Source organism: Anopheles ziemanni, chromosome 3 (genome assembly GCF_943734765.1).
Source record: "Anopheles ziemanni chromosome 3, idAnoZiCoDA_A2_x.2, whole genome shotgun sequence".
NCBI lineage: Eukaryota > Metazoa > Arthropoda > Insecta > Diptera > Culicidae > Anopheles > Anopheles ziemanni.
The window spans coordinates 39205421-39232797 of NC_080706.1; the positions used below are offsets into that span (position 1 = coordinate 39205421).

Genomic DNA, 27377 nt, shown 5'->3' on the forward strand with positions numbered 1-27377 from the left:
AATGCAAAATCTTCAGTCCAAGAAGATTTCTTCTAAGCAGTTTAATGTTTTTTTTGTGTGGATTAGTAGCACATAACAGTTGGTTTAATGTTGCGAAGTGTAAGAATGCAAGACGGGTATCTTTCGACGAACACATGTTCAACATGAACACCCGGAAGAAATTTCAACATTCACACTGCTTGAAAATTAAGTATATTCAGATGAAGAAAAGAAGGAGAATGAAAGTTCAAGTCCATGCACAAGATGGCAAATGGAATGATCAGCATTAATGGGACGACACAACACTGTTTCTGCGAAAGACGGATGGCGTTTGCATGGAAATATGGATTACGGCCAACGGGCACGGCACGGTATACACGTGATGAAACAAGCGGACATACACACATACACAAATCACGGTGATGGAAATGGACGGATGGAACACGATGGTCCTTGCCTAGAAAGATCATTCACAGAAGAATGATTGTTACGAGCGTTCACAACACAATTACATAGCGAAGCTTTAGTCGGATGAAGGCAGCAGTTATTAAAAGTATGCAGAGAAGAAAGAAGCTCCTATAAGAGAAGTTGATTGCTTTACCTAACCCCATGTGGGTCAAAAAACGGTGGGGCGTTCTTTAAATGTGTCACGTTCCGCTACAAAGAAATAGCACAGCAACTGCAGCACAGTTTGGACCCCTAAAGGGACGCGAGCTCTTGGAAGCGACAGTAAGCGTAAGGTCTTACTACGACCACAATGACGGACAATCTATAACGCGCGCCTAGCATTCGAGGGTGTGTAGAAGAGTGAGCAACGTTTTGAAAGGAAACACGGCTCCACAGCAGTTTTTCCGCACGTGGAAGCTTGTGGAGCTGCTAGGGACGATGGAAAATTGACCAAAGCGGCCGTCCGGCCTCGCTTTAGTAGAGTGCGTACGCCGCCGACCGCTGCCGGTTACTGCGTTGCTGCTGCGGAACGAATGGTTGGGTTTTGAGGCGCGACAAGTCGCTGCGATTTGCTGTTCCCGTCGTCGCCACGTGTGCCGGAGCCGCTGACGAGGCCACTACTACCACCGGTCCCGGTGCTACGGCACGCTCCGGTACCTTGATCGCTTTCTTCGCCGTCGGTCTTGCCAGAATATTGTGCGTTGGGCCAACATTTGGAAGACGATAGTCCTTGCTCGTTGTTCCAGCACCTGCGGGAAACGAATGGAGAAAGGGACAATGGAAATGTATTGGTAAGCATGTGCTTAAAAGAAATGGCATAAAATATTTAATCATGTCGATGGTTTCCAGTTTGAGTATTTTTTTGATTTTACCAAACTAAAAAGAGCATTTGCAGATTGTTCTCTTACAAATTTTCTTTGATGAAACTGCAATGCTTTTTGGTAACTTGTCTACAATAGTTTGATGTTTTAAAAGAAAAAGGCTTTATTATAATTAGGCTGCTTGTTTGGAGGGACATCTTTCTATCTATCACTGAGGCACAGACATCGTAGACCCAATTATACTGTTTGGTTCAATTTGATACTAAGACTATTTCAAGCTATTTAAAACTTTGTTGCGTGTTATGATATTTTCAATTTTCGTTCGACCTTTGCATCAGTTTTTACATTATAAATTAGTGTTTTTTTTATTTTAAATGTATTTTATACCCCACTAAGACTCGCACAATTGTTTTTTTCCTTCCGCCAGCCATATCCGATCATTTTCATTTACATTGTGTTGGATGAAAAAGGATCACGTTAGAATTAAAGCGAGGCAACTTGAAAAGACTTAACGATCCTTTGCAAGAGTAGAAATGAAAAAAAAAGATGAGTAGGGTAAGTGCTCCTATAGTGGTGCTAGTACCAATAGTGGTTGTAGTGGAACAATTCCAGCCGGGTGTCCGCGACAGCCGAGCGGTAGCGCCGGCTAGAAAATCGTCGGCGTGGGTGCAAATCTCAACTGAGATCAGAGATCCTACCTTGTACGAGGGGACTGACTTGATAAAAAGTCTAAAAAATAGGTCTGACTGACTTTACTGACAAAACCTCTTCATAGTTTAGTTTTAGTTTGTTTAGTTTACATTTTCTTTTACCTTCGAAACCTTCTTTCGCTGTTTTTCCTTGATTTGCGAAATGCAGGAAAATCAAACCTACCTGAGCCGTCGGTGCGCGTGAGGTTCCGTTTCGGATTCAACCCACCCGGTGCGGGTTGCGGAGGTGGTAGAGTGGCTGCGCGCGAGGAGTTCCTACTGCCACCGACGTACCCGACGCTCCCATCGAGATGGTCCAGCACGGCATAGTTCTGCTGCTGCGACTGTCGCTGATGCCGTCCTCCGGCCAGGTGCGTTAAGCCGTTCGCGTGGTAGTTGGAGTTGGTGTCCTGGTGCTGCAGCATGTTTCCGTTTGACGTCGCCAGCGAGCCACTGCCGGCCGTGAGTTGCGATTTGCCACCGCTTCCGGTGCTGCCGGTAGAAGCGTTACCCGCAGCGCCCTTGGGAAAGCTGAGCCGCATTTCGACGTCCGGCGCCATGTCGGGGTTGTAGTTGCCCGCCACCGTCACTGTCCACCCTGGAGGATGAGGAAAAGAGGAGAAAAAGCGAGCTATAGTAGGGGCTATAGAAAGTTGTATTAGTTTTTAATGCAGGGTAATTAGTTGTTCTATTTGAATGTCCTAGCTATGGACGAGTTCGAAGGAAACGAAGAGTACTCGTAATAGGCTGTTGTCGGATACCAGATATCCTAACCGAGCAGTGGGGACCTTAAGTGTACCTTGATTGGAGGACGTCTGCGTGATGCCACTGATGATGTTCGACGAGGCGGTCCTGTCGGCCATCGAGCCCAAGCCAACGGAGCCTCCGTGTCCCATTAGATCTCCACCTTGGTGTGCCGACTTCATCGGACTCAGGTCACCGCAGCTGCCGGCGGAAAGAAGACGTCCTCCCGGATGCCTTTCCCTCCCGTTTTCCAAATCGTCCTCCAGCGTATGATGGTTCGGTCGGGTCTGTGGCTCGACCGTGGTCGATGCCTTTCGCCACTTGCTTCCCCACTTGCTCGCACTGACCATCTTCTGGATGGCGAGCTGCGACAGATTGCGTTCGCTGTTGGTCTTCCAGCGGGTCGCGGCCGTCGGCTGTGGCCCCTCGCCCTCCCGCTGCCCGTCGGAGGGCTTGGGAGCTACCGTTTTGAACGGGCTCGAGTTGGGCGTACTATCCACCGATCCGGAAGCCGACGACGAAGACGAAGACGTTGACGTGGAATCGTTGCTCATTTGATCGTCGTAGCCGCGCGACTCCGAGCCCTCGGCATGATCCTCGATCGTCATGGCGGTCACGATGGAGTGTGAGGCGATAGCCGGTGGGTTTCCGCACCCATGGCCAGTGTCCGGCTCGATGGTGAACGATTGCATTCCTCTGGTTCGTTCGAATCCGAGCGTTCCGAGCGAAGCCAGTGACGATGGCTGCCGGTGGAGAAGGTCCTTGCGCACGGTGCCCTGTACCGATGCCTGCCCGAGTGGCAGGTTGAGGCTGATCTGCCGTTCCTTTTCCTTCCGATTGTTCACCTCCTTGGCCGTCTTGGGCAGTACGCGGATCGGCGTCTTCAGCTCGTTTTTGACCTCCTTCTGTACCGAATGGACGACGGTTGAGGCACGGCTGAGGTGATTAATGTGCTTCGGCCGATTCAGCACACCCGCACCGTTCGTTCCGCCACCCGGGTCGCCCAGTTTCTTGCGGCTCAGCTTGGGTGTAAGCGAGGCAACCTTTGCGAGTGACGGCGGTTCGGGCGCACTTTCGGCGCTGGCCATACTTGGCGCGGTGGTTGCGTTTGTGTGAGTCGTCGCCGTCGAGCCTCCGGTGGCCGGCGGAAGATACGTTGGGTTAGTCCGTTTGGGCGTCCGCTCGTGCGCCTGCCTGCTACCAGTCTTTGTTGTCTGTTCCGGCGCTTTGCTGTGCTTCGGATTCGACGACCCTCCCGGGTCAGCCTTTTTGGCCGTCGGCCGATCGGTCTCACCTTTTATCCTCATGTCGCTTGCCTCACTTGCCTTCGACTTCGTGCCAGCCGTCTGTGGGATCTTTTGCTCCTTTCGGACCGGCGCCTTCGGGACAACCGGCTTCCGCTCCGGCAGCTTGATCTCCGGCAGTGAAGGCGTCGGCGTCAGTTCCGCGATCTCCGACAGCGCCTGGGGGGAAGCGGGGGCTGGCGAAGGCGTTTGAATGTTCGGTGGCGTCGGTGGGGCCGGGAAACTTTTGCTCGGCGACTGCGACAGCGCCTTGGCGTGGCAATAGAAGCAGCTGTCCGACGGTCGGCCGGCCGTACGGCGATGGAGGTCCGGATTGCAGAAGCAACAGGACGAGCAGGTCGTTTCGGCCGTCTTCGGGGGCTGCTCCGTGCTTCCGCCGGTCGTGAGGCGATGCCTCGCCAGGGTACTGGTGAGCAGGGCGGACCCGGCCGATAGGTGGCTCTCGAGGGAGTCTGCCGTGGACAGGCCACCGTGGTGTGGACACAGCTGAAACGCGTCTTCCATGCCCTTTCCGTGCTCGACAAGAGGTCCGAAGAGATCGGCAGTCGTACCACTACCGTGATAGTGTTGTTGATGTTGCTGCTGCTGCTGGTTTTGGCCGTTGGTCTGCGGAGTCCGATGGATGGACGTTTCGTAGTACTCGATCTTTGACTGGATCACCTTACAGTCTGCCGTTTGAAACACATGCCAAGCGTTCTCCTCCCGTATCTGGTGGAGGATGTCAGGGAAACGTTTATGGAAGATGCAGACGACACCCAGCGCAAGTTTAGGTCTAGCGCGATCCCTCGATCGATTTATTTATCATTTGATCATTTTTCGAAGGTTACATCAATAAGATCAACCGATTTCAAAAACCAATTTGTTTTCAAAATTTAATCTAAAACTGGAAAAATAAACTAAATGACCCTGTACATTACGGAAAAAGGAAAAGGAAAGAACTTGGTTCCTTGACGTCAGTTTTCATTTTCAAGACTGAACACTTTCCTAAGAAGCGATGGTGCTATCCGAATGTGCATCGTTTCAAACAATTATTTCTTAAACTTCTTGGTTTACTGGTACAAGATGCATCTAATTTGTAGTTTTCCTTTTATTCATCTATTCCTATATCTAGTTTGGTAATGTAAAACATTTTGCCAAGTTCGGACCACAAAATTAGAAACCTAATTTCTAAAAGTATAAAATATTTTGTAAGAGGATATTTTGTTCATTTGTTGGTGAAAATCGCCAGTAAAATTTTTCAAATCTGTTTTATCTAATACCACGCTGATTGATGAGACTTTCAAAATGATTTATTGTATTACCTACAATTTTTGGAACTTGTTCCTACTTGAAATAATCTTAGTACTGTGGCTTCAAGTATGGTGCTAATATTTACTAGAAGTTATGCTGATCAAGCATTTAATTTGGACTATTCCTATATTTTTTCAAGTGCGTAATTCGTTATATCATTGTTTGGAATTACGACTTGTTCGAAAGCAAGGTGATGGAACTTAGATTGAAAGAGAAAGAATTAAGGTAATCTAGTGATTTGGTAACAGAACTGTTTTCTTTAGGAGCAACGTTTTTCAACACAACAAGCGAAAATAGCTATCATGTTTTGTCAAGTTCCTAAACTGATAAAATTATGTTTTAAATTTGGCTGCACGAAAAATTACTAGCTATCAGCCATTAGAGGTGGAGGTATGTTTGCTTTGCATTTCTATGGTCCTCTTTCATTTTGTCTTTCAAAGAACAACACCCCGCATGTGAAACAAATTCTTTCGATAAGTTTGTGAGAATCGAGAAACCACGCTAGACCTGCCCTGTGGAAGTTGCATCGCCGGGAATGTCTCTGCATTACCTCTTTCACCGCGTCCGGACCGGCCGGAACTTTCAGTTCGTTCACACTGTGGCCCGACCGGTGGCACGATCGGACTGTCTGCCGGTTTTCCACCACAGTCGTGGCAACCGGCGTTACGAGCTGGTACGGGAGATGGTCCATCGGTCGATGGTCGGCCACGTTGCCGGCGGTTCGGCAGCAGTGTCGCGACGGTGGCGTCGGTTTCGTATTCAAGCTGTCTGTCACGAACGACTCCGCGTCTGAGTGATCGTCGTGATCGGGGTGGTTGTGGTGCCCGCGATGATCGATGTCGGGTTCAGCATCGAGAGCGATACCATCACCAGAGAGGGGATTAGAAAAGCCGGACTCACTGCACGGACCGTACGAATAGTGACGACGGTGGTTTTCCTCCGCCAAAGGGCAGGAGGCACCCTCGCAATGATTGTCCGCGCCACCACCATCGTCGGACCAGCGTGGTGAGATGGCGGCCGGAGGGGGCCGATGGTGGCCGTGGATTGCCACCGGCAAACAGTTGCCGGTGGTGATTGTCTTCACTACGCTTCTAGCGACGTGCGGGGGATGGTTGGTTGTGTCGGGCTCGCTACGGGGTACGGGTTCGGACGGACCGAGTGCGCCATACGGCACGATGATGCTTGTGTCTGAAAGATTTCCCAGGAATGGGGACGTGGAGGTGATGTCGTGTATGTACAGAATGGGGCGGGAAATGACACGGCTTTTTTTTGCTCACTCAAAACCGATGTGGGCTTTCACAGCAAATATTTCTAATCAATAATCTAACCAAACGGATGTATGTTCGTTGTTCAAAATGGTTTATATGATCTTTTACAGAATTGCTAGAAAGGAACTTTACTAGCAACGCTTGTTGGGAATATTCAAAAATAGAATAACGGAAATATATCGATATCATAACTTTTTTTTGCTGATTTTAATCCTCTTTTCTAACATTATATTCGATGTTTTGAGGTCTTAAATAAATTTAATGTGATTAAAGCTACACATGATTATTTGTTATACCCCTTCACAGTGTTTTTTGAGATTTTTTGTGATTTTGATCAATACTCTCTATTATTTTGTTCAATTTCATCGATTAGTATCGCATAAATGAGTTAAAATGTACAAACATGTAATGACGTGTTTTTGAATCAGGTGCACTTATAATCAACGTTGCAGGAAGATTAAATAAAATCCTCAAACCCGTAAAATTTATTTAGCTAAAGCTACACTTGATACTTTTGCAATGAAGATCATATAAGCAATTGCGATCAATCGAACATCCGTTCCATATATCAAATTTACTTTGATACGGACTCTTAAATTCTCAACTTAGTCGTGATTTAGCGTTCTTCTTTAAATGCAAGCTTTATTGCATTAATTTTTTTGCACACCACAAACAAAACGCAATGTGTTTTCTAGCTAAGCTACACGCAGTTTTACAGTTTCTAAAATGTACAGTCGGACTTTTACATGCTTACAACGCTCGCTTTTTCTCACAACTAGCTCAATACACCCAACTACGACACTAACTAGGTTAACTAACTACACGCAAAGTTAATCCTGCGAAAAAAATATGCGAAGGCGAGAAGAATAATGTGTGAGAAAGGACGAAGTTTTAAAAATAGTTTTTTGCTCATACAATCAATAGTAGGAAATAGGAACGTTAATTTTATCACAACGAAAACACACGGGGTACGAATTTTCCGCCTTGGGGTGGGGTGGAAAATTATGGAGAAAACTGGCACAATCACAGCTCGTATTTGAATCCTACCGCCTGGCCAGTAAAGCATGCAGATTTTAATTAACGCAAGTGCTACGGTTGGGTCCTCCCGGAGGTGATTCTTCAAACCCATTCGGGGCGGGGTAGGTGCGTTTCACACGATCAGCAGCTCGTTGACAATGTAGCAAAAACGGAAGAGCAACATTCCGGCAAAGTGTGCGATACGTGCAATGTAGGAAGTTATGCCTGTGAGTGGGAATGGGAGAGGGGGAAAAAATAAAATAAAACGAAAATCAAAATGTTGTTAAGGGAAAATATCAAACAAATAGAAATAAGGCAAAATGAAAGCATGCATGATTTAATTGAAATAGGGAAGCATAATAGAAGAATAACTCGCACCCATTATAGTGGCACTTATTTAATGAAGAAAATTGAAGACGACTGGAAACAATCTTTGAATAACCCCTTAGAACTCCAACACTATGTTTTCCTTCGCACCATCGCATTTGTTATTTACTTCCATCAACACGACCCTGAACCGAGAGGAGCAGAAGAACTGGCCCTGGACACCCATCCGATGGGGTTCACGGGGAATATTAAAATCGCTTCACCCTTCGGACCAAAACACCTTTGGGACCTTGGACGCCCAAGGGCTCGATAACCTTTGCCGTTGACGTTAATGTGCGATAGACGAAGGGAGAGCAAAAAAAAATAAACCAATCCTCGTGCCAGACGCAAACCGATTGTTAGCTGCTTTTGGCTAGCTTGAACGCCGACGGCTATTCGGAGGTCTTCGCACATTTCGTCTCACAACGGCGAGCCCTTTCGTAGCGGACCACCTCATTAGGGTCTGGAATAAATTTCCATCAACCATTTCGCCGCATTCGGGACGGTGGGCGCATTGATTTTCCTTCTCAGCCAGCGTCGGTTCGGAAGGGGAGAAGAAAATCCGTATAGCCGCAGAACTTTAGTTCTACTTGAAGGACTGGTTTTAGATAAGGTACCTTTCTAACGTCTCTTTCGGAAACGCAGCGATAGACAACGGGTTTCACGAGTTCAAGAGTTTCGAAAATCCTTCGAATCTCAAATCCCGTCCAAAACCACTGAAATGTTTCCTTTTCCCACAAAAACATACCATCATGGTTCCGAATAGAATTCCAGGATTGGATAATGGGTTGACCAACGACCCCGACCAACCGGAGGGGTAGGTTCGCGCAAGAAGCAAGGAATTAGAATGTTGGTTCTACGTGGAAGAGAAACCCGAAAAAAAAATCAATGAGCAGGTTGGGGATAAATAATGCTTCGCCACTTGATTCCAAAGTCTGCTGGCTAGCGGGTGGCTATTTTGTGTCAAGGATTCGAATTGGGTCCTTTGGCCCAAATTCGAAAACCAAACACAAGAAAAAACACACACAGAGGTTCAAAGCCAGTGGCTACATCCGGTGGTTTTCAGTTGGGACTGAGATTGCCTTATTTAACGCTGGCAAAAACAAGCTTCGATGCACGGGGAAGCATGGAAAGCATCGTCAGAGTGGAATAGGAAAATGGAGAATAAACTTTTCAGAGAGGTTTTTTTTTCGTTTACTGTGTGTGTATTCACCTTTGTTCTATTTAGTTTGTGCCTCATACACCTGACAATGTGTAACTTTATGTTCGTCCAATTCCTTCAGGTGCGCGGTAGGAAAGTAAAACGTAGCGATTAAGACCCCACCACCCTAGAGAGGGAAACTAGCAAACGAACCCGGGTGGATTATTTGTTGAAGCTTTACTTCACTTGGAAGGGAAAGGACCTCGCTTCCTCGAAACGACACATGCAGCGGTGGCAGGATGGTTCCCGCGGTCAAATTACTACCAATTCTTGACAGTCGAAAAACGACAAATGTACCTTTTGCGTGCAACAAAGTCACACCGAAAGTAGTTGCACACGTACCAACACACTCTGACTTGTTCGAGGTAGTTTTGCCGAAAAATCATTCCCAGTGGCAAATGGAAACGGAATGCGACACGTTGCCGCCATTCTAATCGTCCCCGAAATCGCAGCGGTCCTTTCATTGAGGACCATTGGCAGCGAAGCACTTGGCTGTGGAGCCTTGCGGAAAGGAAATTCATGGCTTAACTGTGAAGGAAAAATTATTCATCATTATCCTCGAGGCGTCTTTAGATTTGGCGGGGTTTAGTAATTTTCGCACCCCATCGATTGAGGGCATCTTTCCCGGGGGTCATTCATCTCTATTAAATGTTTGCCGACTTTAGTGACCTCATTTTTCTTCAGCCCAATTTAATTAAAAAAATATACATATTTAATGAACAATTCCATTACTATTAGTCAAGCGACTTTATTGTAAAACGTATATTCTTCTTTGCTTTTCAGAGCCCATCTTCAAACATGTTGAAAAAGATTTGTTTTAAAGAATGTTGACAGATTTCAACAGGTAGGTACGAATTTAAAAACTTTAACTATTTATTCCATTCAATTGTTGATCCAAATCGATATTCTGTACTCCAAGAATTGATGTTATTACATGTAGTTGTATACGATAGTTTAATGAATGATCACGTTTGTTTCTGTGAATCTTGTTTTTTTTACAGTCAAACTTGATAATAATTTTTCTCACTACAACACTAAAGTGTGGAGAAAAGCTATACATTATCATTGTTCATTGTGTATATACTATCAATCCACATTGAGTCACAATAGAAAAATAAAAAAAAAACTGAACTTTTCTTGAGTTTATTTCACATAACAAGAAACCTCCTTGTTATGCTTTCAATGTGGTTTTATCCAATCGATGTAACCCGGAAGTTAATTTGATTCCACACAATTTGGCTAAAAATGATAAGACTGTGTTGATATGACCGGTTAGCAATAATATCCAGTCTATTAATAAACTCTTTAAAAAACTTGGTAAATACCATGCATGAGAATCCATGGAAGGACCAGAAAACCAAACAGAAACAAGATTCGATTTTGGAAGTTATTTTTGTTGTTTTTTGGCATACTATTCAATTCTGCCTTTTGTGTATTATTAGTTTCATTGTTGCTAGCGCAATAAGAGGTTTCTTTACAAGTTTTATGAAAGGTTTTTATTTTCTATTCCTAGAAGTAGTTAAGTAGCCTTTACCGGGATTATTTTCGTTTAAATTCATGGATATGGTTATTAATTCATACACTTCCGCGGTTAAATTTCAACCCTCATTCGGAAAGAATCAAGTGATTATGTGTTTTATAATAATTAAAGCCCTTACAACGAGAAGCGAAAAGGATAAATTGATTTCATTGTACAACACATTCACTTGTGTTGGATTTTACAACGCAACAAAACTAAAATATTAAAAAAAGGATATAGTAAATAGAAACGAATAAAAATTTAGTGCCAAAAAGTGTTGATGTTAAACGCGAAGCACACCATGCAGAAACGACCCTACAATACTTGGCACAATGCAGAAATGCAATAGTGTTCGGATAAACATGCATCAGGAAGTAAAGCTTGCTTTGTTTGCGACAGCGATGGTCCGAAGACGGTGCACATGAATGAGGGATGATGAGTTGCGGGTTAACAATCGATCAAACGATAAGTACCTTCATCGTCGTGACCGTTCGTGACCGGGGTGGCCATGTCCTCGTGCTGGGTGCTGAACCCAATCCAGCCCTTCTCTTCGATCACGTCACTCTGGATGGCCGCCTTGCCGCGGCTGGTGGTGGTAGTGGTGCTGGTCGTGGTGACGGTAGCGGAGGTAACCGTGGCCCCGCCGCCCTGCTGCTTCTTGCCGGCCGGCGTCCGGGAGGGACTTTTCGCCGGCGAAACGGTTGCAGTTTTCCGCGGCGAAACGGGAGCAGCTGCCACTGGCCGATGCTTTGGAGAGGGCTGTTGTTGCTGTGTTTGCGTTTTGGCCGGACTCGGCACGGTGAGTTGAATCGGTGTCTGGGCAGCTTCCAGCTCGTCACCGTTCAGGATCTGGTGGTTCTCGTCGAAGCTGACGCGGCGTGGCGACGGGTGCGGCTTCTTGCGACCGGAACTCGACAGTTCCTCCGTCGAGGACTCGATCGACACACTGGACCGCTCCTCGGGGATCACTTCGAACTTTTGCGTGTACTTCCCGCTGGCGGTGCGTCGTGGCGTTAGCAGGTTGTTGTTATTGCTGGCGCTGTTGCCGCCGCTGCTGTTGCTGCTGCTACCGGTGGTGATTGGCGCACTGTGTCCCTTCTTGGAGGAACCACCGCCGGAGGCGGACTTTTTCGTCGACTTCGCACCGTCGCGCAGGCCTTCGGGGGTCTTGACAAACTTCACACCGACGTCGTCCGGGTTGTTGACCAGCGCTTCCAGCAGCAGGTCGGCGATCATTCGATCGACCTTCGCGTTGACGGCTCCACCGGCCGACAGGGGGCTGCCCTCGCGCGAGCTCCCACTCCGCCGGTAGTGCCCGAAGCGGTAGATCGGAACCGGGATGCGCGATCGGTGATGCTTCGAGTGGCTGTCCCCGGAATGGCGGCTCCGGCGGCCACCACTGTGTGCCCGCGCCGGCCGCCCACTTGGGCGCGCTCGGGGGGCACTGTCCGCGCACTCCACGATCTCCAGTATCTCGATGTGCTTGTCCCCTTCCTGGATCTCCGTCTTCTGGTACATCCGCCGCGGGCCACCCTCAATGTCGGGCGTCAGGTCGGCCTGTGGGTAGAGCGTCATCTGCTGCACGTCCTTGAGCACCTGCTTGCGGCGCCCATCCTGCCCGCGGGACACCGTCCGACCTGTCGAGGGCTTTCCGACCGACCCAACGGTGGTGGATGCCGTCGTGTGACCACCCATCATCGAGGTAGATGTCGAGCCGGGCGTTTCCTTCGTTTTGCCCTGCCCCCGCCGATCCGTTGGCTGTCCCCAGGGACTTTTGGTGGCCGCCTTGCGTGTGGCGCCCGCCGACGCGGCCGTACTCGAACCCGCTCCAGTCGAGGGCGTTTGAATCTGCATGTTGCCCTTGCCGTCGATCTTGTACGACTCGAGCATGCCCAGCTCGGTTCGCAGCGCACTACCACCGCCCGTGGCGGCTCGCTTCTTGGGCTTCATCGCCCGAAACGGGGTCGCACCGGAGAAGGAGCCGCCCGGACTGCCGCGGGCTCCATTCGCTCCAAACACGGCCTTCTTGGCCGCTGGCGGGATGAATTCCTTCCGGCTGATCGCCTTGTCGATCGTGCTGATCACCTGGATTGCCGGCTCGCCGTAAAACCGCCGCTGCTCGATCGTGCGCATCAGCTTGCGTTGCTTCTTAAGATTCTCCTGCTCCTGCTTCCACTTCATCAGCCGGCGCCGGTTGTTCAGCCGTTCCTTGATCTTTAGCGGCATCGTGTCGGCCACGATGACGCGCTCGTGCAGCCGCAGCGTTTCGACGTTGGTCGTTTCGGCGTGAATCGGAACGAAGAACGCCTCGCCTTTCTCGTGCCGGGGCGACTTCTCCGTCGAGCTGCCACCGGTCGTGGTGGTGTCCGCCGGTGGGGGTTTCTTCCGATGGTTGCGCGGGGCCGGCGACCCGTACCCATCCAAGCTGTCCACCAAACTGTCGTCCGAGTCGGAATCCGAGTCGGAGCCGGCGTGCCCTTTCACTCGTCGCCGCTCTTCGTATTCATCCGAGTTGGTCGAGGACGGTTGTACCTCCATCGACTCGGTGCGTGGCATGGCGGAAAACCTCGGGACCACCACGGACCCTCCGCCACTGCCACCGGATCCCGCACCGCTACCTCGAGCGAGTCCGGCCTCCGGGTACGTGGAACCCGTGCCGATCTTACTCAACAGCAACGGTTCCGGTTCGGACGCGATGTCCGTATTGTCGGACGGGTCCGTCTCGAGTCCGTACGAGGGAAAGTAGTACTTCCCGTTCAGGTCCACCTCGGCCGACGGCACATCGTCCGCATCGTCGAGCCGGGGCGATCGACTTCCGGCTCGTTTCGACAGATAGAACCCGCCTCCCTTCGAGCGGCCACCGTGCTGTTTCCGGTGGGTTTGGTTATGCGACGGCGATTGATCGGCCAACCCTTTCTGCCGGCGGTGATTCTGCCGCTCTTCGCCGTGCTTACCGTGGCCTGCTTTCCCGGCGTTGCTGTTATTGTTGTTCGCCACATCCTCTTCGTTTTCCTTATCGCACTCCTGCGCATCACCTTCCGCTTTCGGATCCGCCACACGTTTCTCCTGCTGAGGGGGCGAATTGCATACCACCCCACCCCCACCACCGATGTACTTCCCCGTGAGCTTCTGCTTCATGGCACCGGAAGGCGTCGATGCCCTCTGGCCACCACCACCACCCGGTGCCTGGGTTGGCTCCTGGGCCCCCAGCTCGTGATTGTTATTCTGTCGATCGGACGCCACTACCACCGTCACACCCTCGTCCAGCTGCGCCCTCCGCTCACTGTACACTCCGAGGATCGTGTCACCGTCCCGCTCACTCGTGGCCAGCACCAGCTCCTTCGCGTCGGCAAGATTGTTCAGATTGTCCAGCAGCAGGTTGGAGATGTACTCATCCAGCCGTGCCTGGTCCTTCTCGTCGACACGCGCGTTCGTTTCGTGCCGTTCGTCACCGTCACCACCGGTCGTACCGTCCTCGAAGTCACTTGCACTCGTCGAGTCCGAGTCCTCCGGGAGGGCACTCAGGGCGACACTGCTATCGTCACTTGGGCGCCTCGCCCGTTGCCGTTTGGCGCTACGCAATGGGAACTGTTTCACTGCTTCGGACTCGGGTCCGGGCTGGGTGGATTCGTACTGCTCGTCACGTCCCCTAGCTTCTGCTGCTGCTGCTGCTGCTGCTGCAGGGCCACCAGCAACCGGAGCACGTTCTCGAGAATGATCGCCAGCAACAGGATTACCAACGCCGACAGGAGCAGCTTGCCCAGCAGCTTCGCAATCATTCTCCACGCCATTCACCACTTTAGTGCTTCCGCCCTTCGCAGCGCTCGGCGGTTCGGCCCCGGGGACGTCTGCACGGGCCGCTAGCTGCTCCTGTTGTAGAAACTCGCTCAGATCACTCAGATCGTGATCGTTGACCCGCGCTGGTGCCCCGGACGCGCGGTACGATTGGGAAGCTATCGACGAGACGGAACTACTGTGCGAAAGATATTCACCCTCCGGATCGAGATCCTGCTCGTCCTCTTCTTCCTCCTCCTCCTCGTCGTCGTCGTCGTCCTCTTCTTCGTTTTCGCCTTGCACCACCAGATCGGCGGGAGGCTCGAGGGGACCATCAACGATGATCCGGGCCGACACCGATTCGACACCAAGGTCGGCCGTTTGCGAGGAACACATGCGTTGCTGTCGTCGGCCCTTCTGCCGTCGGTCATCGACCGTCGGATCGATGCCTCGGGAGGGGTGCTCGCTCTTCGGGACTCGCGACTCGTGCTCCCCGCTGCCGCCAGTCGGGACAAGCGTGCCGGGGGGTTCGCGCGACGACAATTCCACGGGACCGACCGTTCGCGCGAGCAAGCTCTTGCCCGTACCGAAGCCACCGGTGTACTGACTTTCGAGCTTGGCACACTCCAAGCACGAGGTCGTACCGGTGGTGGTCGTCGTCGTCGTGGTTGCCGTGGTAGCACATCGGCCACTACCGACACTGCTGCCACTGCTACCAGGCCGTCCGACCTCATCCTCCTGCTGCTGCTGCTGCTGCTGCTGATGGCCTTCAACCGAGGCGATGCTTTCGATACTGTAAATGCGTCGCGGAGCACGCCGCAACGGCGGGGACCAGCTACCGGACCGCTCGTAACGCCGCAGCTCGCGACTCCACATGCGCCGCAGGAGCGTCGTTTTTCTCATCGAGTAGTCGCCCTCGCGAACGAACACCGGGCTGGGCCCGTTGCTTCCCCCCACCAGGATGGGATGGGGCTGGTGCTGGTGATGGTGGTGACCACACTTTCCGCCATGGCTACCTCCGCTACCACCGCTACCTCCACTGCCACTACTACCACCGGCGACGGCCGGCGGCCCGCTGAGACTGCTAGAGCTACTACAACTGAGAGAGTTATTGTGGATTGATCGCAAACTACCTCCGGTGCCGGTGGCCACTGCCCGGCTCGCTCCAATGCCCCCGCCCAAGCCGTTGCACAGCGGGCTGCTGCAGACGCCGAACGCGACGCCCCCGACGCGATGCTTCAGCGAGGCCAGGTTCGGATCGGACCCGGTCGCCGTGAGCGTCGCCGCCACCGTGCGCCGCGTTCTTCCGCCGCCCGCCGGCCCACTCTCCACGCTGCTGCTGCGCCCATTCACCGGCCGCTCGTCGGGCTGCCGCAGGCCGAAGGACTTCCGGTGCAGTGGCGTCCCTGGTGCCGTCCCTCCGATGCGTGCCCGGTGCCCTGGTGAGCCAGCGCCCTTGCTCCCCACCACCTCGATCACGTTGTGGTTGGTGTCGTGCTGCAGCCACGGTGGCTCGTCATCTGTTTTCTGCTGCGCCAGCGTGTGCCTGTTTGTGGGTGGGAATGGAAAAAGCGAAAACAGGGAAATTCTTTTAGCTTTCTATTTCATATGCTGGGTAAGAAGGCTCTTTTCGAGGCGGGGTGAAGATAAGAATTTGTTTTGATAGGAACTGCCCCCTATTTCTGTTAACCCTTAGAAGTCAAGCGATATAAGCCCTATGTTATAAATACCGTATTTTTTGTGTGTAGCTAACAACACATGGGTAAACACATTCAATTATATGTATGATTCCAACTATCATGACCATTAATAATTGGTGTTGTGTGCTCCTTATAGAACGCCAATTTACAATAGATAATGAACTCTAGCGATGTTACATCTCGTATGTTTTTCTTCAATTTGAATACATGACGTTTACATGGTTAATATTTTAAAACAGTTTTCTATTATTTTTGAAGCCTAAATACGTTAGCGTTTGACTACGTTAAATGTAATGTAAAGCAAAAAATACTTTATAACCAATATTTACATTCGGTTGGTTGGATTTGTTATTACTAAAGGTCAGGAAAAATGTATCCATTCGCACGTTACATAAAGTAGCAAAAAATTAATATTTGCATTTCCTAATTAGCAGTGCGTGCTGCCTGCTGTTACATTACGTTAATTAATATCCGAAATTACCATTTTTTGCAACAACTGAACTGATTTTTATGATTTGATTACTTGTAAAGCAGACTGATATTATTTTGCATAACGCGATGTCTAATGTCACAGGTGTTAAAAAAATATTGAAGATGATTTTATTAGCTTATCTTTACCTAATTTTTTTTTAATATTTAAAGTTGATTGATTTATGTTATCTTCTTATTAAATTGAGCATATTATTAAAAAACAATTCGATTGAAGTTAACTTTTGAACCACGCGGGATTTTTTTTTGGTAATGTTTTATTTACTATTAATAAATTAAATCAAAATATAAAAACTAAAAATACAAAATTATACACGCGAAGGGGTTTTTCATAATATACTATACTGGAAGCATCAAGAACTTCATTTCATGAAGTCAAAACAATCAAACGAACAACATTCTCGATTCAAGTGTGCTGTTTGTAGCTGACTGGACTTCCTCTTAGTTCAGTCCTACACTGTGAACCCGTAAACACCTCGCCAATCTGCGGTCGAACTCCTCGTCGTCCCACCTAACGCCAGCACGGAGGGGCGTTGGATCGATAAAAGCCAGCCCCTCCAATTAACAATGGCTCCCGGGGAAAAAGGTTCGCGTTGGTGGTGGACACTTCACCTTCAACTATCGTCCACCGTGGAGGCAATGGGCTAGCAGCGATGGAAATCGGTGGAAGTGGCCGGGAAATGCTTACGCTCTCGGTTCCAAAGCGCACGGTGCCAAAATTAGGCTAACAGTCGGAAACAGTTTGTGCGAGCCGTACTTGCGGGGACCACTCGTGGATTAAGGACCTTCCCAACGGCGGGTCCTTAGCGTGGCGAATCGATGGCGCAGTTTCATCGGCATAATTATGGGTTTGTTTTGCGTTTCGACGCAAACTTTTGGATGGATGATGTCCTCGAAAAACAAAAGTTAGCCTTCACCGCTGCGAGGCAACGAAGAGTCGTAAGATTTCGGTCGCCATGGTCAGGTGCTTTTTATGTTGTGTGACTCTACGAGGAGAGTGGCGTTAAAAGTATATTGTTGTCAGTAACATAAAAAATAAATTTTAGGAAAGCATTATAGCCATAACATAAACATAACAATCTCTTATTTGAGAGACATACATTCTAAACAAAATTACTTTCAATTGTACAAGTACTTGAACTAGAATAATAACCAAAACAAAACCAGATTTTTGCAACACTTTTATGTATAAAAATTATGGTACACATATGTTACTAGCAGTTTCACTACAAAAATAACTTAATCAATAATAATGGGATTCAATAATGCAAAACGTCGCTTGCATGAAAATTCGTAGATAAAAAAAGGAGGAGTACAATGTTCATCGTGTATGAATATTTCAGTATTTATTGCCTGCCCACGGTCGGCCCGCAGAACCTTCAATTGACTGTTCGGCCTTGAAAGACCTTGGAACGAAAAAAAAAAACAAGTGTCCGGGAGCAACATAAAAACACACCCCCTAGTAGCTCGTACCTTTCCGACACATATCTTCTCAACCCCCGGTTTTCCCGAAGTCATTACCCTTCAACGGGGATTGAACCTGTGCGCTCAGCTGCGATCGAAGTGCGTCCCGAACGAATGACGTGCATGATTGTATCGATAATCGAATCACCTGTCGATTATTTCCCTCGCGACCACCGGGGGACGACCTAATCATCATTACGATGCGTGACTGCGGAGTGCGAACTTACGGCAGGCGCAAGGATTAAAATAGAGACCCTTTGGATGCATTTTCCTTAGCGGGCACACCAAAAATATGACTGATTGGTTCGATGGTGAAGGTCACCTTTTACTGTTACCGCTCAAGGAAAACCCTTTTGGGAGGTTGTTGTGCAGCCGGTAGTAATCAAATCAAAATCAAATGTTCGTTTGCAGGATCACACGCAAGGTAGTCGAGCCTGGCGTACACCGAGGTCCTCTTTCATCACACCGAGAAGAAAGACCGCCACAACCGGGGGCAACAACAAAACTCCCGAGAAGTTGGATTAATCGGGTGTAAGCCTGCCTGTTGTGGTGAATCCTCATCCAATTCACCAACCTAACACCAATCCGGACGACACCGCCCTTCCATGACCCGCCCTGTGTCAGACTGTTTGTCTGCCGATTGGACGATTCTGGATACCGGGTGGTATCGATTTTCCCAACTCGCCCCGCCGATGTCTGCCGCCGGCACAGCCAAGACCAAACGTTGGCGCGTCGACGTCAGCAAAGTAATATCCTGTGGTGGTGGTTGTCGCCCGCCCGCACCAACCATCCGGTGGCTCTAACGAGCGGGAATACCCCGAGTCCGTTTGCTAAATGGTAGAGATTCAGATTTCCCACGCCGGTCGGGTTTTTGCACCTTTTTATTTTTGCTTCTTAGATTCCTGCTCAGTTGCCTTGAAACGTTATTTCACCTCGTGGCGCCAAAGATTGCAGATAAACGAATGGTTTACTGTTGATGAAATGAATTTCAATGTTACGTAAACGGGATCCCTATCGTGGGCAGGAACAAATTTACACTCAGTTACAAACAACCCACGTTTTAACCTGCCGTTGTAGCGTAGAAAGCATTTGAATTGATTCACTCGAAGAAGATGTGACGCAGTTTTGATTTGTCATTTGCTAGCAGTACGGCTTTAATTCGAAGGTGTGAAATATTTGCAAAATTGGCATTTCATTTTATTCCTGTTGTATAGGTTTAGTTTGAATGCTACAAGTTTGAATAGCAGAAATAATTTTAGATTCGTCAATAAAAAAAACACAATCAGATGTTAAAATTGAGAATGTATTACGTAAGCCATTATAAGTAGCCTAGATGTACATCTCTTGTACTGTTAATTTCTGGAAAAGAGTACGAAGTAAAGGAATAAAAAGATCAATATTAATTTTAATTATCTTCTTTCCCATCACCCTCTGAATGCCTCTGAAAATTCACTTTCTATTTTAGGCCGACGGAAAGGTGTTCATTTGTAAATGGACCTTAGTTTTCCAACGTTAAAATGCACACGTGTTTTTTTAATGGCTAGGATAAAACATAATAACACAATAGAACTAAAGCAGTGCTCTTTTACCCACCACAGCGACCGTGTTGACTAACGGCGGTCACCCATTACCATTTAATAACTTTTGATTTTTTTCTCTCCCACTGCCCACGGTAGACCATGGGCCATTGAACATTGTGCTGCAAAGTGAAATTTGCACCCTTCCAGACGATACGGGACGACAATAAAACATATCTTCATTTTAAATACCGAAAGTAATCCTGAATGGATCGTGGAATGCCGAAGCAATCGGCGGTTGGGCCGGGTGAGCGAACAATGGTGTCCTGAAGGATGCACGCCATCCCGTCGGCGACGGTGGACATTCGATTACCTGGGCGCCGCGAGTAACGGTCTTCCGAAGGGGGCGTAGGTAAGTGTGTTACCATGCGTACAACGAAAACAGTCCCTCCTCCAACAATGTGCCATTTTTTCCGTTACAACGCCCACCGTTTCTGCGGGCGCAAGGATAATTTATTTTATTTGCAGAGGGAGGTATCTGTCAATGATACCAAAAAACGCCCATCCCAACCTCGCTGGGACCAACTTGGGCTGAACTGTAATTTAAACCATTTCACGCAGCACTTTGCGTTCGTGGGAAGAAACGAGAGGACGAGGAAGAAAAAAAAAACCGTGCAATTAGGCCTCGAACCCGAACATGACTAATCCTGCACGGATCCACAGAAGGACTCGTGACAAGTGTGCATTTGTAACGGTTACGGTTCAAACGCGAAGGACCTAAACCACCGCGAAGTATAATATTTTCTCTATTCTGGTTGCGAATTAAAAAAGAAGCAAAACATAAACTAACCAATCCAGGCCATGCAAACTATAGTGCCGACCAATTAGGGTCAGCTCACGATCGCGGAAGATCCGGATATGGCACTGCATTAAATTGATACATTGCTATGATAGCTGGTCAATGACTTCTCCAGTCACTTATTATACCACTTGTTTCCCTCCCTCCAAATTGCTCATCAAAATATAACCGGTGGTGGCACTTACTTGCGCATAATAATCTCGGGCACCGAGTAGCGTCTGCGGAGCAGTCCCGGGCCGGGGCTGGCCGCATTGGCATACGTTCCCGCGCCCATCTTGCCCCGTCGGTGTTCCAAGTAGCAGCAATAGCTATCGCACAAGCTCGATAGGTCCCAGTTGGATGCGGACGATTCGCGGCTTTCTTGGCTGCAATAGAAGAAAAACGGAAATGCATTTTAAAGCAATCGAAAATGGTAAAGAAAACGTTTTAGAAAAAACGAAAATAACAAAAAAAAACCTGGTGCTATTCAAAGGCACCGTTAGGGGGCATTCATACGTGATTAGGACACCTAAATTATCTGTGCATATTGCCACAGGGTTACTCTCTCCGAAAACATGTATGCCCTAGCTTTGTCGCGGCAAAGAAGATTCTCGGCTGGTGACATTGAACGATATTTTTAGAAACCCATCCTCGCTGGCAGCCGGCTATCACCGGATGTTGACGGTTGCAATTCCAAACATTACTGTCACCACCAGGGTTCAAGCCGAGCGTGTGAGCGAGTTTTGAAGCAGCACGTCTCGTTTGGAATTGCGAACAGAAAAAGGTGCTTTAAAATACGCTCCGCATGAGCGCAGTACATACTAAACCGGGTGCAACATGTATGCAAATGAATGTTTTAAAATAACCGTCGACTCGCCGTTTCGGACCACGCTTCCCAGACCGCGCGCTCTCCGTGCCCGAGCGAAGTTGCTAGACGGCGTTCCATTCCTTTCCTGCTTGCCGAAAGCAGCCTCTTGGTAGCGTTCGGTGCAGACGCCCGTCTTGTCCTTTTCGTGTTTCGCAAGTGTTTCGCGTGCAGACTGGCAGACAGGACTGCTGATTCCGGGGCGAAACCCCGTATGGTTCACACAACGGGTCAATGCTACTATGCACCATTGAAAGTGGCCTTCCTGTTCGTGATTCCACGGAATGCACACGGTTGTGATGCAGACGGACGTTTTCGGTGAGAGCTTCATTTCGGTTCATTCAAAATTGATGTTGAATTTTAAAGCTTTTCTTAAAATGCAATTTGAGTCTGTTGGTATTGGATCTTGCATTATAGCGCTCCAGCCCTGCGAGTTATGAATAAGAATATTTCTACTGGATAAATTTTCCAAAAACTCGTTCATGATAGAACTTCTTTTACCAATACCAAAGCATTTATATCATCAACAAACCCGTGAAAACGTATTTGATAAAATAATTGAATGCAAAATAAGCGATCGTGTGAATGTTTTCCATTTGAAAAATGTATTACTCACTTACTATTCACATGACATAGAGAGATCAAATTTTTAAAATTTGGTCATTATGGGTAGTTAGGTTAAATAAAATGTTTAAAAACGGCCAACCTACTGAATAAACCAACAATATAAGGGTTAAGCCGACGCTTTATCATGGTATTTTACAGTAATGATTTACATCCGACAACTACCTTTTGGTACCCTTCTTTTATCTGATAAATTCACTTATTTCAAATTCTACCGAGTTTCAAAAATCCCTTGTCATGAATTTTTAATAAAAAAAAAAAGAAGAATGCACTCAATCCAATCCATCATTTCAAATTATCTCGATTTCTTCGACACGATTTGACGTAAATTTGATTATTAACTGATCGATCGATGATCGCGAAGATCGATAGTCAGTAAACGCATGTTTGGCAACTCGGTTTACTGATCGATTGTAATGACAGCGGAGAACGAAGCGATCGGTGAAGTAAAAAAAAGCGAAGTGATCTACTAAACGATATCAGGCAAAAATGGAACCGTTCAATTACTACCGCCCAGCGATGGATTTATACGGAAGTGACCCTTACTATTTCCATACGACTGGAATGTCCGCCGGAGGAGGTGAGACATTTCCTTATGGACTGTCGACGGCAACAACCACTTCTGACCCGCAGCGAAATGATGCGCCGTACTGGCCCAATCGTGATGTGGGGTCAACTATTCCGTGGGACACGACTATTTTCAACGGTGGTTACGATCCTCGGACGATGTCTTCCGCGTGGTCGTACGATTACTCTAACAATCAGCTGCATGCTGAAACGGTGACGAATCACCAACAAATGCCCGGGATGTACGTGGACAATGAAACGCTGCCGATCACGGTAACCCAAAAGAGCGATGGCGGATACATTACGCCGGAGTATAGTGTGGATTATCAAAACATGACCAGCGGTCTACCGGGGATCGAGCACTTACCGATGTACACAAACGGCGTGCGGTTGGAACCAACCGTTGGCAAGACGGAGATGGTTGCGATGGAATACGGAGCACCCACGCCCCCGTTATCACCGCCGTACGAAGAGTTGCAGCTTGATCAACCCAATTTGGTGCCACCGAAACAGGATTCACTATCTTCCGCCGCACCGATGGTAATTGAGATAAAGATTTTACCCGATTTGACCCAAACGGTCGACGTAGGCAGCAGCGTGGCCCAGAAACGCCCCGCGACGCCTGATCCTGAACCACCGAAACAAAGCACCACCGGAACGAAGCGCAAACTTAAAACTCAACTACAGACGGAGTGGAGCTGTGATGAATGCAACAAATGCTTTATACGACGGCTTGGACTGGTACAGCACAATGCGATCAAACATGCCGGTGATCGTCCGTTCAGTTGCAGCAAGTGTGGCAAGCGGTTCGCGGATGCGGGTCTTCTCGATGAGCATTCACATCGGCACCGATCGACGGACAAACCGTTCAAGTGTGCCGTATGCCCGAAGCAGTTCTTCTACCGGATGGACCTTATACGTCACGATTACAAGCACTCGGGAAAATCGCCCCACATTTGTTCGTTCTGCTCTAAAATATTCTCTCGCCAGGATCATCTGCGCAGGCATGAATTTATCCACAAGCGACAACATAGTGCAGACGACGACAGCGTGGAAAGTTAACGACTAGTCAAAAGGATGTAAAATCCCACATTTACCTTCAAGGAAAACGGAAAGATCTACTTATCACGTATGAGCATGACGAAAAACAATAGTTTAGAAAATTAGGCAAACTTGATGCTTCGATAACTAATTTGGTTCGCTAGCCTGCTTTGACGGTTTGTCACAAATTGACATGTGTGTAATGGATACACACACGCACCTGTTAACTATATGTGATTCAACTTTGTTATGTAAACACTAAACATAATTTGTAAACACGTAAACATTCAATAGGCATTGAGCGGTTAGGATAAAGTATTTTATTGTATTTAAGTGTTAATTTCGTAATTCGTGGCAATAAATGGCAACTATAAGAATGCCGTTCGCTAATCTTGTTTGGGTTTTCACTGTGAGTCGATCTATTTTTCATATCGTCATGATCAATTTTGACGAACATGCTTCTTTATTTATGTTTTCCGTACGTTGGAGTTTTCTTTACAAACGAGCTTTAGAAATGGAATGTACTTTTTAGTACAGATACTACTTTTTATTTAACCTCCCCCTTTTCGGATCGTGTCGTGCACCATCGTTCCTCGGTGAACGGGTAAGGGAACGGGTAGGGTCACAATATCTTGTGCTGCTGCATTTGTCCTATTGTTCGAAAACACTGTGGGATCTACCTGCGGGTAGCTACGATCATCAACCGTGCGGTAACGCCTTCCTCCGGACATTGGATGGATATTTTCGGGGTTGAAAATGGTAATTTTACTACAGGTCTAATATTTATCTAATTTTTGTTGTAGACTTACCTCCTGAAAACTATATAAACCAGTACAAGGGATGCTGGATCCAATAGTTGCAACTTCATTGCTGTAAGACGAGGAGCTACTGAACTGATCGCTCCCGGGGAAAGCACTGATATTTGATCGTGAAGCAGTTTGTGGCGGTGAAAACGTTGTCAAAATGAGTTCGCTTTCCAGTGATTTTGTGACCAGTGACAATCAGCTGGGTGCCTGGGGTACCTATCCCTACGGATACAGTGAATTCACGATGCCCGGCTCGGACTGGTTCACATCGTTGGCGACCGATCTGGAAGGCTCTCCGCTGCCGTACGATCCCGAAATGCAGCACAAAGAACCATATCAGGCCCACCAACTTGCGGGCGGCCTGCATCGCATATCCCCGCTCGATTCACCGGTCGAAGTGGCCGAGGCAGATTCAACGCAGCATTACGGTTATCCGTTCTCGATGCATCAACATCTGCACCAAGCAAATCACCAAGGTGATTTTTCTTATCAGAATCAAAAACAAGCACCGCCATCGAAGTCGTCTGCAAACGCTGGCGCTCGCTTTGTGCCGCATGGATATTATAACTCGAGTGTGCGCACGATGCCATCCGCGGCCGCACCTACTCCGTCCCAGTCGAGCATGTATCCCTCACCGCCTGGACAGTTGCTGAAGCACGCCGATGTCCCGTCGTTCAATAAACCCTACGGTCTGCTCTACGTCAACGGGGACCATGTTCCGCAGCCGATGGCGTACAACGAATGTCCAGTGCCGTGTGGAGCACAACCACCGAGTGATCTCTACCAGCCGTACGCTGGCGTCCACACCACACCGACCTACGAAGGCAACCTTCCATCGTTCCAGAGCGTCCTACCGACAGGGATTGATTCCGTGCTGCCATCGGTGAAGTATGACTGGGGCTCCTCTTCCGTTTCGCCGTTGTCTCCCGGAACGAACCCGGCCTCGCTCCACACCGAACCATGCTTCACAGTGAAGGAGGAGTATATGGCCACGTACCACAGTCCGTCTCCATCGTCGTTGGCCGGTGGAAGCAGTATCAAGGCGGAACTGATGTCCGATACGTCCCAGACCCCGCCGCCACAGTTACCTGCTGGCGTGCCACCGATGCAAACACCTTCACCGCAGCTTTTACCACCCCTGGAATCGGTTTACGTGCCGGAGACCAAACTGATCAAGCAGCAGAACAAGGCAACCAGTATCGTCGGGCCAATCGCGTCGGCGACGTTGAAAAAACAGGCCCGTAACAACTACGGGACGCTGTTCTCGTGTCCGGAGTGCGATCGCACCTTCGCCCGCCAGTGTGGCCTCACGCAGCACATGAAGTGGCATCACTCGGGCGAGAAACCGTTCCGCTGCACCACCTGCGGCAAGTGCTTTTCCGGCGAGGAAGCTTTGACGCGGCACTTCGAACGACATTCGGCCGTCGACAAGCCGCACCGGTGCCACGTGTGTCCGAAGGCATTCTTCCACAAGAACGATCTGCGGCGGCACGTGTACCAGCATACTGGGGCGGCCCCGCACAACTGCAAGTACTGCGGGAAAGCGTTCGCTCGCAAGGACCATTGCCATAGCCATGAGTATTCGCACGAGCGGAAGGTCGAGCGGCAGGAAAAGAAATCTAAAGCACGGGAGCGCTCGGAGATGGACAAACTGATATCGAACGGTCTCAGTGTCGCCAGTTCACCCTCATCGCAGTTAGGATCGCCTATGAACCAGTTGTCCAGCCCATCGGATCTGCATGAACCGTAGGAACAACAACCTCAAGATTCGGATTCAAGGAGTACCACCTTTGTTCCACAAAACTACGATGTGATTATGTGTGAATTGCGCCAAGCGAGCAGCGTTTAAATGGAGCGACCTTTCGAGTTAATCTTAACCACTTAATAATTGTATAATTTATGTAACATAAACGTATCTTTAAGCGAATAAGCACATTTGATAAAGACAACGAGCTAGGCTACTCGGCTGTAGGAACAAAGACGTTTGATACAAATACAAAATAACAACGAAAAATCATGCTAATGAAGTTTGAATTTTTAAATTTTATCATAAACTTGGTAGTTTAAAAAATTCTTGAATCCATTATAAATTTGACAGCATGTTGTACCTTTTCTCTTTTTTATGGAACCGCAAAATGTCGACTAGTTTCGGGAGAAGCTTGTTTGAAAAAATCGTCCCGCTGACCTCTTTTCACCCCCGCTAAAAAAAACTCCTAACTACACCCAAGATACAGAAGCGCCTTAGAATGTAGAACACTTTGAATGACATTTTAAAATGTATGATTACGACCAGGAAGTATCGTTTGCCGGCGGTGTTTCGTGATTTTCATAGCAGGTGGTAAAACCCAAATGTATAAACAAGGAAAGCTTGTGTTCTGGTTGTCTTCTGCGCTTTTTTTCTTACGCTACAGGATTTCCCTTTCTACTAACGTTGTGCGGTTTAAAATGCAAATTAGAACTTATCTTCGCGGGGGATGAGCCGGTGAACTTAAATGATCTGTTTAAGCGGCCACGAACGTTGCTTCGGTGCTGTGGACGATCGATTTTCTTTTAGTATCCTTTTAGAATCATTGTACATTTTCCTTGCGGGTTAGCTGACCATTCCCCCTAATCATTTATTCAAAAGCACAAGCTACCGGTTTGCCCTTCAGTGTGGCCTTAGATGCGTGATCTGATTGAATTTGGTATTGCGAAATTTAAATTATTTTTAAAAATTTAAATATGCAAATCACTCATGGGTTCACATGAAACCCACGTTCATATAGAATAACGCTCATCAGATGTACAATGACGAAAAGATTTATCAAGCGTGAATTACAATACTAAAAAACCTGCGAAAATGTTAAAACAAAAAGAAAATTTCCATTGATGATTAATGTGTTCGGTCATAGTTATACTTCTAGGAAGCTATATCCCCCGTGGTTAATTTTCATTCCAGTAGACATTTTGGGCAGCAAGGGAACAGTATGTCCAACCAGTTTACACACGCACCTTCTTCCGCGGTCAACCGCACGCAGAGAGTCTTTATGCTGTTTGGCACGCAATCT

General features: G+C 48.2%; 1 protein-coding gene across 1 annotated transcript in view; it reads right to left on the minus strand.

The window, feature by feature from the left end:
- Window positions 1-27377, minus strand: part of LOC131284706 (uncharacterized) — a 49547-nt gene that overhangs the window by 1100 nt on the left and 21070 nt on the right. Inside the window, exons 4-10 of the mRNA XM_058313569.1 lie at window positions 20634-20813; window positions 13264-15965; window positions 11119-13230; window positions 5825-6462; window positions 2736-4692; window positions 2121-2534; window positions 1084-1175 (exon numbers count right to left, since the gene is read on the minus strand). Of these exons, the coding sequence (XP_058169552.1) occupies window positions 1084-1175; window positions 2121-2534; window positions 2736-4692; window positions 5825-6462; window positions 11119-13230; window positions 13264-15965; window positions 20634-20813 (8095 nt within the window). The remainder of the gene's footprint in view (window positions 1-1083; window positions 1176-2120; window positions 2535-2735; window positions 4693-5824; window positions 6463-11118; window positions 13231-13263; window positions 15966-20633; window positions 20814-27377) is intronic.